The sequence below is a fragment of the Etheostoma spectabile genome, chromosome 6 (genome assembly GCF_008692095.1).
Source record: "Etheostoma spectabile isolate EspeVRDwgs_2016 chromosome 6, UIUC_Espe_1.0, whole genome shotgun sequence".
Classification (NCBI taxonomy): Eukaryota; Metazoa; Chordata; class Actinopteri; order Perciformes; family Percidae; genus Etheostoma; species Etheostoma spectabile.
In genome coordinates this window covers 356,217-374,175 of record NC_045738.1, presented here as the reverse complement: position 1 = coordinate 374,175, position 17,959 = coordinate 356,217, and the positions used below count along the sequence as shown (strand labels likewise).

The 17,959-nt window shown below is 41.0% G+C and overlaps 2 protein-coding genes across 2 annotated transcripts in view; one reads left to right on the top strand and one right to left on the bottom strand.

Moving 5' to 3' along the window:
* Positions 1–652: 652 nt before the first annotated feature.
* Positions 653–11,420, bottom strand: tbc1d31 (TBC1 domain family, member 31). Its single transcript, XM_032517648.1, has 23 exons — positions 10,998–11,420; positions 10,491–10,631; positions 10,019–10,134; positions 9,706–9,884; positions 9,353–9,504; positions 9,022–9,181; positions 8,611–8,811; positions 7,965–8,141; positions 7,714–7,793; positions 7,449–7,595; positions 7,176–7,309; positions 6,861–6,994; positions 6,584–6,763; positions 6,264–6,496; positions 6,071–6,143; positions 5,846–5,925; positions 5,610–5,745; positions 5,383–5,475; positions 4,177–4,305; positions 3,792–3,986; positions 3,450–3,519; positions 2,846–3,049; positions 653–1,493 (listed from the first exon to the last, which is right to left on the bottom strand). Exons 1-23 carry the CDS (start codon positions 11,066–11,068, stop codon positions 1,339–1,341), a joined length of 3,240 nt encoding a protein of 1,079 aa, XP_032373539.1. The 5' UTR covers positions 11,069–11,420; the 3' UTR covers positions 653–1,338.
* Positions 11,421–13,563: 2,143 nt separating this feature from the next.
* Positions 13,564–17,959, top strand: part of derl1 (derlin 1) — a 7,258-nt gene continuing 2,862 nt past the window's right edge. Inside the window, exons 1-5 of the mRNA XM_032517653.1 lie at positions 13,564–13,892; positions 15,985–16,096; positions 16,268–16,332; positions 16,903–16,929; positions 17,286–17,381. Coding sequence (XP_032373544.1) covers positions 13,740–13,892; positions 15,985–16,096; positions 16,268–16,332; positions 16,903–16,929; positions 17,286–17,381 — 453 coding nt within the window. The 5' untranslated portion in view covers positions 13,564–13,739. The remainder of the gene's footprint in view (positions 13,893–15,984; positions 16,097–16,267; positions 16,333–16,902; positions 16,930–17,285; positions 17,382–17,959) is intronic.

The window sequence follows — 17,959 nt, the reverse complement described above, 5'->3', positions numbered from 1 at the left end:
ATTTTGCTTCAAGATATACTGTATGCATGTATTTCCACGAGGCACTGTGTGTGTGTTTTTGGTTGTTGATTCAGACTGATGGAACAGAAAATGATCGCCTGATCTTGCTGTATTCCTTCCAGGGCCTGAGCGGGATTTAGAGCACGTCAGGACGAGTAAACTTCGGATGGAGGGAAAGAAAAGAATGAGTGACAGGAATGGGGATGGCTGTCATTTTAACTCATGTCAAACAACACCTGGATGACTATAGGACCAAAAGACAGACATTCACAGGCACACCCAGCGAGGAGCAGAGTCCAACCTGATCTGGTTTATGAAAAGAGACAAGTTGCCCATTGTCTTAACATTAGCGGACAAACCATGAACACCCTCAAATAATCTCCCCGATTTATCCAATCAAAACATACCTCCAATCCAAATTATAATAATAATAAAAAATTGAATTTGCATAGCGCTTTTCCCAAGCTCAAAGTCACTTATTCAACTATTGCTTAAATTATAGTCAGATCTAAATAATAAAGCCTGTATTGGAAGTCCTGTGGAACTGGATATGCATATTGCATGTTGTCTGTAATACACTACCAATGCATTCTGTATAGAGCACATTGATTCTTTTCTTAAAAGGTAAAATGAAACAAAATTGGAATCAACATTTTTTAAAAACATTTTATCCAAACCAGGTTTTAAATAGGACAAGTCACGTCACAATTGTATTGAAATAAAAAAAAATAAAAAAAATTCTAAATGGAGCACCAGCACAAACATTTAAAAAAAATGACTATAAAGTGTACAACTGAACATGAAATGGAATGTGATATGATAACAAATTCAGGAGGTATAATAGTGTGTATAACAAGATGTTCACCTGTAGACACTATAGAACTAACAGATGTTTCACATCCGGTTAGCCGAGTTAGACATGGTACCGACAGCATTGTACGCTGCATCAGTTTGTAACTGTGGTCACTGTCACCAGTTATACAGGACCGTGTCTTTCTGAGTGACTGAAGACAGACTTGAGTTAAAATGAATGAAACTGCCGTTGCTTGCAAGAATATTATCAGAGAACCCAGCCATGAATGAGGCAACATCAGAGCACCCGTTTCTGTCCTCACGGGAAACCAAAGGACTGGTGTGTTAACCATAAGACCAGGCTGTCTATGTTGATGATGTGCAGTTAACATATTTGACTCCATTTGCGTTAATAATGTGTGGTTTAAAAGATGGTTTAGAAGCACTTGGAAAATGGTAAACAGAGTCTGAGTCATTGTGTCTGTTGCTCGCTTGAGGCAAGAATATGTTTTTGTGACACTATGAAGACAAGAGAGCAGTTTGTGGTCACGGCGAGACAGAGGACAGTGTGAGGACAGACTGTGAGGAGGCAGAGCTGCCCTCTCTGGCTCTAGCCGCCAGCTTCTGTCTCAGTTCTCTGACTTCCTTCAGCAGTTGTCTCTCGCTGCTGTCCAGCTGGGCCCGGCCTCGGTCCAGGGAAACTGACACAAAATAAAGAAATAAGGACAAACAGGAACATTATTGACACAGAAACTCAAAGTATTGGTGGTCACATTATGTAGAGCGACAACAATTAGTGGATTAGTTTACTGACAGAAAACTCATCAGCAAATACTTTCGATAACTAATTAAACGTTTAACCTTTAAACACTGTTCTTTGCTACCCCCCCCAAATTTACTGTACACTGTCAAATTTGATCGGGGCCGTTTTAACTGCTCTTATTTTAACATAAATACCAATAACCCTAACCCAATGTGTATTAGTGGGTGTACATGTGGGTGTGTGCATGTGTGTTTGTGCATGCATGTGCGTGTAAACATTGGTGCTTCACATATTCATGTGGCAACATAACATGAACCAAGAACATGAACTTTGTATGTGTGTGTATACACGTGAGTACAGTATATGTGTGTGTTTCTGTGTGTATGTGCATGCATGTGTGTGCAAACATTGGTGGTTCACATGCACAAGTGTCAACATGAACTGACAAGATGAACTGTGTGTGTTTGTGTGAGTGGGTGTACGTGTGTGCGCGTGTGTGTGTGTGTGTGTGTGTGTGTGTGAGAGTGGGTGTATGCACGTGCAAACAGTATTGAGTTTGGAGATGGCTTTCCTCTCCTGGATGAAAGGATGACCTCCATTCATTTCCTATGGCGGTTATTTTTGACCGTTAACATACAAAGTGTGACCAAGTTAACTAAATCTCTCAAAATAGTAAAAATAAAAAGTGGTCTCAATGAATTTTGTGTGTTCAAATGTCATAAGGTCTTGAGACAATCTGATGAAAAATGCACATATATATGGTACAGGGAATGTGTAAATTGGTTATTTTTGACTGGAACAGTGTTAGAAGGTTAAGGTCAATTTTCAAGCAAGAACATTTAACAATTCAATGAGATTTGATGTGTTTCCCAGTCTTGTATTATAGCAGTAAACTGAATGTCTTTGGATATAGTCTTAGCCTATCATAAGCGTATATACAGTGGTGCTTAACAGTTTATGAACCCATGCTAAAGTTGACTAAAAAGAGGAATACAAAAAAATCAATCTTTTGCAAAATGATCTTAATGCTTCAATTAAAAAATTAGGAAAAGTCCAGCCTTTAAGGACACTAATTTTCTTTGTGAATTAATAAATACAGGGGTATAAATATACACCTATGTTAAATTCCCTCAGTGGCAGGCATATTTTTATTTTTAAAAGGATACTATGCATCCTGATAAAGTTCCCTTGGCCTTTGGAATTAAAATAGCCCCAAACACATCACATACCCTTCACCAAACATAGTTATAGTTGTTATAGCCTCATCTACTCGATGAATGAATGACTTACAGTTGGTGGCTGTGCTCTCTGACGGTGAGCTGCTGTTCAGACACACCATGTTGGTTCCTGCCTGCTTTGGGCTGGTGGCAGAGTTGTGTCTGACTGCTGGACCTGCAGCGCTGCTTCCAACATTAACAGCAGTGGTGCCACTGGCTCTAGGAGGAGGTCCTCTGGTGGAACACAGGGATCTTACCCCTGTCAGTTTCTGGCCATCTGCCACAAAGCAAACACATATTACAACACCAATATGGAACACCTGGGTTCTTGAATATAATTCAACCCACTGTGCAATATTCACTATGTGTGCAATAGGCCTTGAATGTAGAGATTTGTTATTGCTTCTTATATTTTGTTCTATTTTTTTATTTTTATTTCTATATTCACTGGCTTTCTTTTACTCATTTGTTATGCACTTATTTTATGACATTCCCCTTACATTTACTACTTACTTTTTCTTTAATGGAAGCTCCCAGCGTAACCCTTTCATACATTTGTGCTTGGACAACAGGTATGACAAACATTTTTAGAATCTTGACTATTAGATCCACGTCTGGATAATGGACAGGTCAGCTCAAAGGCCACAAACACAACAGGTGTATATGTGGAGTAATACCTTTGTCTGCTGTAGACCGGGACAGCTGCTGTTCCTGTAAATGGGCTCTGGAACTCATCACTTCATCCCACTGCAAATTAACAAAAACTTATTGTCTAAATGAACGATAACCAAACAGCTTAATTTTCCAAATCTTAAATTTGTCTTCCTTGAGGTTAGTATAATTATAATTAGTATTTGAGACATTGGTCAGATATTGGTCTCAGCAAGGAACACAAATCTCAAAAACTATTTTTGCAATACTGGTTTTATAAGACAGAATAAGACAAAAGCCCATGAATGATGTCACAATAAATTGTACATAGTCAAGCCAATACATTATGTAAATTGTTGATCAGTCACCTTCCTTCCTGCCACATCTCTCACAGTGTCAGCCAGCCTCTGCTCCTCTGCCAGGGTTTGCCTGTGAAGCTCTGCCAGTCTCTCCCTCTTCTTCTCCTGCTCGGCATCGACTTTCTGCAGGCGCTCCGCCACCTCTCTCTGCCAGTCAGAGTCCAAGCCCAGCTGGCACGCCTCAGCCAGGGACTCCTGCAGGACCTGTGTGTGTTTGTGTGTGTGTGTTTTACAGAAAGGTAACGGATAGAGGAAGAGAAAAAGATCAGCGGTACCTATGCCAAAATCAGAGTTTGCATGCCTTCTTTATGTCAAACCAATTTTCGATTGCATCAAGATGGTGTGCTTTTGTCGAGATTATTACACTGGCTCCATATTGGAATGTGTCACCAACCTGCGTGTTTGTCTCTGTGCAGTGTAGCAGCTCTCCGTATCTATCATCCTCTTGTTCTGCCCTCCTCATCCTCACTTCGGTCTCCTCCTCGACCTCCCGTCCCATTCGCTCCTGCTCCTTGAACAGGTGCTGAGAGAAATGGTCATGGAAAAAACAAACTTTGGGCTCAAAATTATTCCAACAACCAACAAGGAGAACGTGATGTTATTAGACGCGTTTGTGACTATTACATCATCTAATGTAATTCAACTGCAGAATGCATTCAAGGTGATGACTCCCCTAAGTCATCACTGAGGAATAAATGGTCATAGAGAGAGAGAGTAAGGGAGGGAGAAATGAATCAAAAGAAGCAGGCTGGGAGAGAGGAAGCCGCAAGCGTGCCAGTGTTTCCCACAGATCAGAAAGCAATTATGCAATCATTTGCATAAAGCTTAGTGGTTGTGTCAACAAGGTAGATAGAAAGAAATGGAAATCTTTAGCCAAATAATCACAAATTCGATACAGGAATTTATTTGACCTTATAATTATTACTTAGGTAGCCTATCTGGGAAGTTAAAAAAAGAAATTCTACAAAGGGAGGGAAAAAGATCAATAAAGAAGGCTGGCTTGCCCAGGGCCAGGCCAGCTCAGCTACGTCTTCCTCCCGCTGTCTATCCTACCTTTACCGGCCCCCAGCCCCCACTCCCTTCTCCCCTTTCTTTATGTCTGCCTACGCACACAGGAAGGGGAGGGGCTGCTCCTCTGCTCCTCACAAAACAGATTCAGAGGGAGGTGACGGTTTTGGCCGCCAAAGGAGAGAAATACCTTGCGTGCTCGCTGGACAATACTGGTGACTACTTTACAGACAGTCGCTGTCTTTTCTACAGAAAGTCGCCAGATGTATTGCTAGTCGCTTTTGTGAAGAAAAAAAAGTAGCCAGGGGGCAACAAACTTGCTATGTTGGCAAAACTGTTTTCATGCACGGAGGAGAGGGGCTGTGTGTGTGTGTGTGTGTGTGTGTGTGTGTGTGTGTGTGTGTGTGTGTGTGTGTGTGTGTATAGAGTGACAGAGAGACAGAGGAGAGCAGGGAAAGGAAATGCAGCTGAACAAATTTGTGTTTTAAAAATTATTAATGAAACGCATGTATGGTGGCCGGTGTCGATTGTGTGGCGCAACGCCACAATTTAGTCAATGTGTGGGAAACACTGCATGCAAGCTGTTTGTCACCTGCTCGAGTCGTCTCCTCTGAGCCTCCAGCTCCATCTGTCGGACTTCTAGATCCTGGACTGCTGCAGCTGTCTCTCGCTCCCGGAGAGCCATCTGTATCACAACATAAAGGTTATTAGTTGGTTAATGCTCAAAAGAGAGGGCTATTAAATCCATGATGAAGATTATTTGGTAAAGCGGGCTTCTTCATACAAAAAGACTACTTTACATTTTAATCACCAGGCTACCTTTCTACTGATCTCCAGGTCTAGTCTTTGGACCTGTGAGGCTCTCAGGTCCTGTTGATGTTTGAGGAAACGTCTTTTAGTTTCATCCAGCAGCTGTAACTCCTTCACCTTCAGCTCTCTCTTCATGGCTGCCAACCTGCAGAGGAAGGAGCAGTGTCAGCAACCAATTCTGCTAAATCACGTTCTTTTGTCCTCATGACTTAACTATGGAGGTGTGAGCATCTGGAGCTTTTTACTTTGCCCTCTGCTGTGTTAGTTTTTCCTCTTCTTGTGCCAGGATGTTTCTGCGCTGTTCCTCAGCCTTCTGCAGCAGCTCCTGTGTTCAAATCAGTCAACGTATTTATTACTTAACTTCCATTTCAGGCTTGTGTTATCCATACAGGTTAACTTAACGAGCAGGCAAAACAAAACCAGTTCCAACCAAATCTATGTTTAAATTCATTTCAACAAAGAATATCTACCTGTTGTGCGTAATAGGTCTCCTCTTTAGCTTGGCGACGCACAAAATCTGCGTGCATGGCTGACACCTCCTGCCTGATGAGACAAAACAAAACACTTTTCATCTGTTGGATATTTTCTCACTAATGGCTTTGAAATTACCATTCAGCATTTATTATCTTATTAACACTGTGGATCCACTATCTGTAACTTCACCTCTCGCGGCGATACTCCATCTCCTGCAGTCGTATCTTCTCCCTCTCCCGGCTCTGGTAATCCACTATGAATTGGGGGTAGTGGTTGAACACGGGGTACTGGCCTTTGGTCAGTGGTGTGAAGTCAGACAGCATAGTCCTGGGATGGATGTCAGCTGGTGTGCTGCACATGAGCCGGTACGCTTCCTTTATCATGGCTCCCAAATCCAGGTTGTTACGGTGGTGGAAAAAATACTGGAAGCAAAGAAACAGGAGAAAACATTTGATGGAAGAGGAGAGACGGAAACATGTCCTGACTGGCTATGGGCCTAACGGAGTTACCTCAAAGTCCTGTTTCTGGGAGCAGAGCAGCAGAGGCTCACGGCAGCAGGTGATGTAGGCCACACAGGTGACGAGCAGGAATGATGGATGGTTGGAGAAGATATTATCAAAGAGTCGGAGCCACTCATCGCGAGTCAAAACCTCTGAGAACAAAGTCTCCAGCAGGGGCCACACGTAGAGCTATATGATAGAGATGCACATCACATGGAGTTCCAGGACAAGCCTGTCTCTGACCACATGTCTCCTTCAGTTGTGTGTAGCTGCATACAGCTATTACCTGGGAGGTGATGCCACAGTCCACCAGGTGCTGCAGCAGTTCCTTGTCATGATGAGCCAGAACGTTCTCCACCATGCTCAGGATGTTCAGAGGAGGGTTGGGGAAGTACTCGAACCAATGCTGACCCCAATTCACTGTACATCCAAACATCGGAGTATTCAACAGACTGATAACACAAGACTTGGACTCCTGGACATAAAGCAGCAGCCCAAAACACTGGGAAGCTTTCAAATGTGTGTAGTTGAAATTTCCTACACGTTCATAATGTTGTGTTGACTGGGCAAATGGCATTGCCTAATTACAACCATTAAGTACCTATGACAGTGGCCACCACCTCAAAGCAGAGCATCGGGTTATTCTGGAAGAGCTTGACGAAAGGGAAGGCTACCAGGGGAAGGTACTCCACCTCTCCAAAGATGGCTGCCCAGTGAGCAAAGGCAGACAAAACCCTGTGGAGCCCAGGAAAGGACTAAATAATTAATTTGTTAAAAATCATTTAAATTCTTCAGAAAGAAGAAAATACCTATGAGTTGCAATTGAGTGTGTGTGTGTGTGTGTGCGCGTGTGTGTGTGTGTGTGTGTGTGTACCTCTGCAGTCCCCTCTGTAGCTTGTGACTTTTAATGGGGTATTTATCATTCAGAGCGAGGTAGGCTGAATGCAGACCTTTATCAGTCAGACTGCTGTACGCCGCATGGTTCTCTGGGAGACACAACAAAGACCGCCATACAAACATCCTGCAACACAGATACACAAATGAGTCAATTAAATGTTCCATTAGTTTACATAAGTTGGCATGATGCAGTTTTTAGTCATCAGAAGCATGCATGAATCCTGCATGAATGGAACCTTTACCTGTATTTAGCAGGATACTCTCCAAAAGCCTTGAGCAGAGCCACCAGTCTCTTCTTATTCAGACCAGCAGGTAGTTCATTCTATTGACAGACACAAAAACCGTAACACAGTATTAAAGACACACTCATGCATCTGGTTAGAGTGAGGGAAAGGCTTTGTGAGTATTTGTGGTGGAACATCTATGATATATAAAACTTTATATCACTCTGCAAAAAGAAAAACACAACAACATTGGTGTGTATTGTTCCCACCTCTTTATCCTCAGCTGTAGACCCCGCGGGGGGTCTAAGTACCTTCACCTGTGTCCGCCTACCCAAGCTCTTGGCAGGTCTCTGAACCACCTCGGACCTGACCTTGACCTTTACGTTAGACAAGTCCTGATCATCAGCTCCACCACCAGAGACCACCGCCACCTGGGAGGGAGGAGGCTGGGGGAAGGGCACACACAAACACACGCATTATATGCATACAGATTAATATCTTATTATCAACAAACCCCTCCCACCTTGTCCCTCTTCAGGTCTACTTTCTGTCCCCAGAGTCAGAACTAAACAAGGGGAAGCAGCATCCAGTTTATTTGCCGTATATCTGAAACAAACTCCCAGAAAATGAGCGTCTGCTGCTACTCTAGTTCTTTTAAATCAAGGCTGAAGACCTTTTTTTTGATGCTGCCTTTCTTTAAATATGATGTTCATTCTTTAATGTTAATTTCTTATATCGCACTGTAACTTTTACTCTTATTTATTTTATTTTAACTGTTTATTTGTGTGTTATTTCTGTATTTTAATGTTTTTTTAACATTTTGTGTAAAGCCACTTGAATTGCCCTGTTGCTGAAATGTATACAAATAAAGCTGCCTTGCCTTGCCTTTGTACAATTATCACATCTGACTGTCACCTTGTTGACTTCCTGTGTGAGACTCTGAACACTGTAGACATTGATGCTGCCATTATCCATGATGGCCACAACATGTCGGCCGTTAGGGCTGACCGCCGCTGAGGTGATGGCGTCATCATGGGAACCCATGTGGAAAAGCAGCTTGCAGGTGTGAATGTTAATGAAACGCATCAAGCCGTCCTGGCTCAGTACACCTAGTGCCTACAGAGGCAAAAAAGAAAAGACTCAATTACACAGGGTGCAGGTGCAGAAAAGTGCAGACATTTGCAAAAAGAGATACAGAAACAGACGATGGGCTCATTAGCATGTACAGATACACAGACAGGGCCTCTTCCAAACAAGTGATGTCAAAGATGTGTAAAAGCAGGAGAATAGAGCAGATGAATGAAAATTCCCGAGTTGTCTGTGTACCTGGCTGGCTCCTCCGTCAAAGCTGTCGGGCAGGAATTCCAGCTGTCGGACGGTTCGGACCTGTGTGGGCATCTGAATCACCCTGATCAACTGTTTGCTGTCCAGACACCACAGGTGCAGCAGGTTGGAGCGCCCACCAGCAGCAAGGCTCTTACCATCACTGCCAAGACAAGTCAGGTATATCAGTGTTTGATAAAGCCTTCTGATCCCTAATTACTTTTTATTGTGCTTATGAAGTGTTTAGAGCCAAGCAGGGTGGGACATATAGTAATGAGGAACTACACTGGAAAGCTATATAATCAATGTGCTGATTAGTTATGATGTTAAAGACCGTGTGACAGCAAAGGCCTTGTAGGAGATTTTGGGTCCGCAGTCGAGGACAGGGAGCTGGTATTTGCAGATCAGCATGTCGCTCTCCCAAGCAAAGATGGAGTCATCACTAAAACAGCTGAGGATGGTGTTACTGAGAGGCAGGAAAAACACCTACAACACAAACAACAGTGGGCCATGACAACAATAAAGATAGAACACATTTAATGCATGCATATCATAAATGCACTAGACATATAGCATATCAACGGCTTCAAATTAACCAAACACTTTATTTGAAATGGAGGAAAACCCCCTTATATTTTCGTCATTAAACTTCTATTTGTAAATGTTGCTTTCATTTTGCATGTTTACCCTCTGAATGCCAACAGACTGTCGGATGTTGAGCTTCCTCTTTCTCTGGAAGGTGTCCAGATCCCAGAGCTGAGCCGTGTCTGAGGACGTGCTGATGGCGTAGCGGCCTGAGCTGTGGACAGAGATGGAGGAAACTGACCCCTCGTGACCCCGCATCCAACTGACCAGCTGCTTTGTGTCTGAAAGAAAAGACAATGAAACAATAGCAAGTGTCATTAAAAATGAACTTGTCCTGAGAACCCAAAAACAGCGTACACCCCTGAAAGTTACTATGAAAAGAACGAAGCAATGTGCGTGGATGTGTTTATCCTACCTTTGTCAAAGCATTTGATGGTGTAGTCAGCCAGAGCCACAAGGAACTCTGTGGTCCTGCGAAGGCTGAATGCCAGAGCAGTGCAGGCCTGTCCTGTCTTCTGCACCAGACGAAATCTGCCCCATGAAAGAAGCAACACAAGATCTATACATGCTCACAATGAAGCTACTTTGTTCTGCTCTAAACAGAAGGAAGATAGATTTATATTTTTGAAACACAATCATGTCCTTGTAGATGAGAAGATCATTTAGGAAGAGAAAAGTATTTTTACCATGTGTTGCTCTATATAGAACAAATTCAGTTGAGAGAAGAGACATGTCAAAATAACATGGCTCTGACATATATAGGAAATATGGGCTTATGGGCCATAATATTTGTAACATGTCATGAGGCAAATCATGTTAATAAAATAGAATAGTGATGAACAAATACTTAAAACACTCTATTTTGGGGCATTTCAGCAGTCAGCCACCTGTTCCTACTGATGTCAAAGACGTAGATGTTGCCATGGTGATCTCCAGCCAGGAAGGAGTCTCCTGTGGTGTCAAAGGCCACATGGAGGAAACGCACCGTCTTGGCCTGCTGAGCAGTGCGGACCACCGTCACTAACACACTAAGGAAGACAAACAACACCCAGATAGTACTCAAATGAAAAGCAACACACTTGAATCATGGCTGCTCTCTAGTGGTTACAATTATACCCTGATAAAAATGGCTGAACATGAACAAAAATGAAAACAGTCCAGTATCGTACTTGTATGAATGTACGAGGAATGCAACATGTGTGAGTGGGACTGAACATAACTGCATTGCAAGCAGTTAGCTAACCTTCCTATGTAAACGTTAGTTTAGGCTCAGAGGTATGCGTTACAGAGACGTTTTACAGCATAAATCAGTTAAATGTGTCCCTCCCCGCAGCATCAGGTGCACATGACAACAAACGTTACTGTCAATCAAGCATCGTTCAGCTGTTTCCTACCTTTTGCCTGGTGTTGGTTTTCGATGCCAGACTTTCCCCTCTTCTTTGTTTCCGATGTCCGTCACTTCCATTTAAAAAAAAGTCTAAAGAAACTCAAAGCATTCATTTACGATACAAAATAATATCCTCCTCACTTGGCTTGCCCCAGTCTACAACATGGCTAGCTAACGGGCTGTTTGGCCGAGTTAACCTCTTTAAAGGCGGAACAAACAGCGCGAAATTTGAAAGCTTTTGCAGTAACGTTAAAGTTATATTTAGTGTTAAGTTACGGCCAGAGAGGCCGTTAAGGTCAGTACCATTTGGAAAAATTGGAGCTCAACAATCCCTTGAATGTTTATCAAACGCTACGCTAACAGTTTATTTAACTAGCTAGTTTCAGGAGATTTTGGTTTTTGAGGCTTATTATTTTTCTGTCGCCCAAAATTGACGTCAAAGGTATACAGCGGCGTGCAGTATGGGAGTTGTAGTTCAAAACTGTTTTGGATTTACTAACTACCATGCTTATTATAACACAAGGCGTGCAGACATGTCATGTTTTAAACTGAGAGTGACACTCAATGAAAAGTGGTATATACACATTATGTACCTGTATATAGTTCAATCAGAGGGGTCCAACAACCCTGCACTTACCTCGGACTAAAACCTTTCCACCACTAGGTGGCGCTAGCAGAGACACGCGTTTGCCCTGTAACTCCCAAACCTTACTTTTTTTTTTTTTGTCTTTATTGCAAAAAAAGGAAACAGAACACAAATGACATACAAACGTATACAACACAACATATAAACATACACAAGGTAAACTCCCAAACCTTAGATTGAAAATACCCGCTGTCACTACAGTCACTATATACACAGTCTATGGTCATCAGCCAACATGAGTCACAAGGAGGTTCAATGTTAACATAAATCTCAGTAGGCCTATTATGTAAGATGGGTTGCTAATGGTATTGGTAAAACAACTCCTTAATGCTGAGGGGCAGTTACTAATGGTTCATGAATTCCTCTCCAATTTCCGGTTAGCAGTCACGCCAAGAGAACGTGCAGTAGGCCTAGTTGTTGATGCTGTGCCGAGATGTGTGCTGCAACTTCTTCTCAATCCACTCAGTATATCGGTACATTCCTTGGGGAAGTAACCTGAGGTAACCCTGCCCTCAGGAAGATTCTTCTGGGCTTCGATCCATGGAGGTGTGAACTGGCAAAAAAATCAGGAAAATTGGAGACAAATTTTGTCTTACTAACAAAGTGAAGGAGGTTTCTTTTAAAATCTTGCATAAAATATATTTAGCAAAATGTACATTAAAGAGATTCAAACTTGATCTTGAATGTTCTTGTACTTTCTGTGAACTACAAGAAGAAACAATCTGTCATTTGTTCTTTCACCATATGTATACTAAAATATTTTGGGTTGATGTTCAACATCACATCAGACGGAACACTGGGCAATCAATTCAATTTAAGGATAAAGATATTTTTTTTAGTTGTTATTGGGAAAATTCCACATTCACAAGAAGAAATGGACAGACTCCAAACCATGCTTTGAACAATTTTTTTTCAAGAGATGCACCAACACAGCAACACTATAAGAGAAATTAAGAATAAGAAGGCAATTAAGACTGGAATTGTTTTTGATAAATTTCTCATTGCACTACACTTTTCTTTTTTACTTTATTTATTTTCTACATATACTTTTTTTTCTTCTGTATATGCACCTCTGGTATTGACTTTTTGTATATGTACATACTTGCGATGTAACTGTTCTTTATTAATAAAAAATAAATAAAAATAAATCTCCACTGTAGAGGAAAAATATCGCGTCTGGCACGCCTCTTTCTGGCAGGCTGCCTCTGGATTGGTCAAGTGGGAGCTTTTGCAAATTTGACAGGAAGTGCTATAAATGCAGAGCAAAGGGAAAATTCAAATTTGTGAGAAAATAATACATCCGGTTCTAACATGTTTTCTTCAAACTAAGAGCATCATATAAACCATGTCTTTAAAAAATATATAAATAAATAATTACGTATTAAAACTAGATAAATATACAAACCCACATCTTATAAGAAATATGTATGACATATATATACCTTAATTGGTGTTGCCTGCATCTATTGTAAAGATGTCTATTGTCAATATCCCCATATGACCAGTGTAATACAACTTAAATGAAAAGCACAAAGACGAAAGATACCTGCCAATTCACTCAGGTTGAATAAAGTAGTTATTCTCTACTGTTAGGTGAATTTAACTGCGAGTAATTTTACATTAATCTGAACAAAAATGTTTGCAATATTTCTCTAAAATCAATCAACACTGGGTGCATCACATCATAAAAGTATTCTCAGCAACAAGCTTAAAATTGTAATGTCATACATATACAGTATATACTGTATGTATATATATATATGTATGACATTACAATTTTATACATATGAATAATGATATATGACAAAACGAATGATTTTCCTTATAAATAGAATTTTACTGTTCAATTTTGACAAACATGATTTAGTACCCTAGAACTAGCACAACAGTTTTACTTTGAAAAGCATAACCGGATGTGCCTTCTCTGACCTCAGCAACTGGATCAGTAACGCTAGCTCCCTGATTAGCCACGTCATGTAAAGTTAGCAGTGAGCACTTCTGAAATAAAGACTTCGAGGGGTCGCAGTGTTTTGGTGATATTAGCTCATTTTTAGAAGGGGGGTTTGTTTCATGGTTATAACTCGGTCGTAATCATATGGAAAGATGTCGGATATCGGGGACTGGTTCAAAAGCATCCCTCTCATCACCCGGTACTGGTTTGCTGCCTCGATTGTTGTTCCCTTTATTGGAAAACTAGGATTGGTTGATTTCAGGAATCTCATGCTGTTTCCAGAGCTGGTCTTAAGCAGATTTCATGTAAGTGTATCTTGTCTCTGTTTACTTGTATGTGTGTGTGTGTGTGTGTGTGTGTGTGTGTGTGTGTGTGTGTGTGTTGGAGTAGCTGATAAATGCTATGTTGTGTTCTGGATGTGGCCAGTTATTTAGCAGGTGGCTAGCAAGGCTAGCTGAGCAGGCCTGTGCTGTGTGGCAGCCAATGAGAGGGTGAGACGCAGGAGGTTGTGACTTCCGGATGCTGTCAAAAAGGCTTTTAGCACCACTGATAAAAAGTGGAGATATACTAACTGTACCTATCATTAGTTCAAGGAAAATGCAAGTGTCGTATTTTCGTTATTTGGTGAAATAAAAGCAGTTAGTTTTCAGGTGCTCATGTTGTGCATGCCACAAGGCGAAAAAAGTATTTTGGACAAATTTGTAAAGGGACTTTCCTACACCGTAACGAGCCCTCCAGGCTGCGCGTTGTTCCTGTATCTCGCGAGACTGTCTGGTTCACTTTATAAAAGGTTAGGAGTGATGTGAATGTATCCTTAACTGTCCATGTGAAAGACTCACCTTAGGGTGCTTAGTCTCCATAAACTATACACTTGCAGTGGTGGAAAGTTACTTAGTGCACGTACTGAAGTACTGTACTTTACTTTTTTAAGAGGGAAATATTTAGCTCCTTTATTAAACAGAAATGTGTTCCTACATTTACTGGTTACTTTAAAGAATATTACTTTTATATGACCTAAAGAAATGTCAATTTATAGAATATGATGCATTGCGAGAATTAACTACCAAACAATATATTAAGTAGATTAAAGGTGCAGTTGGGAAGACTTAAAAAAATCTTTTTGTCATGTTTGCTGAAACTGACCCTATGTTTGAGTAGAACTACATGAAGCAGGTAATAATAAAAAATAAAAAAAAAGATCCAGCTGGTCCTCTGGCACCACCTGGATCTTCCCAATCCTACACAGCACCTTTTTTAAAATTAGCTGCATTTTCAATTAAATGCTGCTTCATTCAACAACCAATTTAATATAACACATATAAAGTGTAAAACTCATGTGCCATTTGCAATCCTATTATAGCAGTTTTTACTTTTGATACAGTTTTCTAAATACGTTTGTCTGTTAATACTTGTGTACTTTAAGATAAGATTTTTGACTAATCTGACAACTTTCACTTTGTGGCGTTGCTACTGTTACGCTTAAAGGGTTTGAATACTACTCCCACCAAACAACCATTGCACTCTCTGTGGTGTTCTACGATGGGTACGGTTTAACCTGCCGGAGAGCAAGCTGGTGTGACCGTGACAATAGGTTACTGATCTCTCAGAGAAACACTGGCAGTGTGGCAGCTGACTAGCTTATTATTGTATCACTTGGAGTAGAGTGGTTGCTTGGCAACCAAATAAGAAATTGAATTTTAACCTTGTGACACACTGTTGTGGGTTATTACTCTCGAGGTAAGATGAAGATTAAAACCATGATTTGTTTTGAATTGCTAAATGGTTGTGAAATTCAGTCTGCAATATTATGAGCTCTTGAATGTTGATGGCTTGAAGATTTTGTCCACCATACACTGATGTTCAATATCTGGCTAGTCCTGTTATTTGTGATGGTACGTGAAAGAGGACTCCTGTACTGCCAACAAAAACCCAGTTAGCCTCACTTAACTATCATGCTGCTTTTACATGGCTTTAGAAGTCCAGTTTTTAGACTAAGGGGAAGTTTATTCCAAATTCCAAGGATACTCTCTAGTTAGAAAAGAGGGTTATGATGAGTGTATATGATGATGAATTGGAATAGCAACTATGGCTGTAGCTATGTGCTCTGAATTGGTTCATGTGAAAATGAACACAGAGGACACAGTTCCGATTTGTTTCTCTCCGGTTTTATATGCTGAAATTATATCCTGTCAGTTTCCCCCTTGATTAATAGTAATCATCAGCGCTCAACCCACCTCTTACATGCTGTATTCATCTGATGTTACTTCAAACAAAACCTTTTGAATCTACTTGCGAGGCTTAGAAATTATCATTTACAATCCACACAAGACTTCATGTGTGTTACAAGCACAGCCTTCAAAGTCTGGATTAGACTAATGTCTCTTCTGTTTCTTTCAGCTCTGGAGACCAGTGACTGCCACCTTGTATTTCCCAATTACTCCTAATACTGGTTTTCTGTACATGGTCAACCTGTACTTCCTTTACCACTACTCCACTCGACTAGAGACAGGTGAGACTGCTGGCCTCAGTGGCTCACACACACACACACACACACACACACACACACACACACACACACACACACACACACACACACACACACACACACACACACACACACACACACACACACACACACACACACACGATGCTAATGTGTTTTCTTGGTATGCTTTTCCAGGGGCGTTTGATGGCAGACCTGCAGACTATGTCTTCATGCTCTTTTTCAACTGGATCTGCATAGTTGTATCCTTTTAACTGGCATCACAAAGTACCAAACCCTTTAAAAACCTCCCTTTAAATTTTTTTTTCAGTCTCCTTCAACATAAAGTTACATCCCTGTTGACCTCAGTTTTCCACGCCACTGTTGATCCTAGCTCTCTGCTGCTTCCTTTGCCCCTATCCAATGTTCTCTCATCTGTCTTTTCTGTACACCCACCCTCTCTCCTTCTCTGTCTCTGCAGCACTGTGCCATGTCAGGGTGGCTCTGTGCCAGTGACCCAGTGTCAGTCTACCTCTGCAGAGCGGAGAAACCTAATCTAGGTCACATGCAGCACAAGCAGTACAGCCCGGCCCACATCTCCACACTGTCGTTTTTGTCAGGAGTTCAGCTCTGACAATCAGCTTGTCTGTCTTTTTCACAGGCATTTATAGTTTATTAGAAACAGATTTGGGCAAAAATCCTGTTCTCCTTAAACCTGATCTAAACCAAGTGTTCAGTTTTTGTTATCACAGGCAAATTAGCTGCTCTAATCTTAAGGCTACAGCTGTAATTGCATTGAGCCACGAGGTTGTTGTCCTTGACTCTAGCTACAGATAACTGGGATGCTGATGAACATGCGGGTGAGAATCCTCCTCGTTCTCCTTGTATTTATACCACAACATGAAATGATGTATACTGTACATAAGGCAAAAAGCACTTGTTTGATATTATTACTTGAGATCTTGGGAGTGTTTCATAATGCAAGATGACTCCGTTAAATTAGTAAATAAGTTAATAAAGAAAAAGATTGACATTTTGGGAAATGTGCTTCACCTCAGGCTTAACCAGTGTTACACTAAACCCATTTTGTCAGTATTGAATGAGTAAGTGTTAAAGTATCCAGGTATTTATGTGAGTCCAGGTGTGTGTGTATTGTCCTCTCTGCCATTTGGTTGGATTTATATACTCTTGCTGTTTGTGTTGTTGTTATCACCAGCTGCTGATGATCCCACTGATCATGTCGGTGCTCTATGTCTGGGCTCAGTTCAACAAAGACACCATTGTGTCCTTCTGGTTCGGAACACGGTTTAAGGTACCACATATCACCAACCCTACATCACAAATTATACACTTCTATCTAGGGCACATAAAATAGCATGTTTCTGTGGTATGGACTAGGGATGTAACGGTATGACAATGTAACCTTGCGGTTATGGTGACAATTATCACGGTTTTCGGTATTATTGCGGTATTTTTAAAAGTGTGTTCATTATGTTCAGAGAGCACTGAGGCCTATCCGAAATAGTTTTAAAAAGTGTAACTGTGTTTATTATTTTACAAACATATAGACATGTTTAAACTATTGAAAACTGGCTGCTGAAACACTGGCCCGCTGGAGCTGGTGTCTAGGTAAGAACTAGAACTAAAGATATCTGACTTTAAGATCCAGGAAGATTTACTTTAACTCCAACATGAAGTTAACTACAAAGTTATGTTTGACGTTACAGTGTTCTGAAATATAAGCACCGGACTTACTATGAACATTATTTACTAAAACTAAATGTTATAGCCACCAGCATATAACAAACAATACTAAGAATTACATTCATTTCTCTATAATAATGAACATAAATGTAAAATATTGCTCAGTAACACAAACTGAGAATAAGC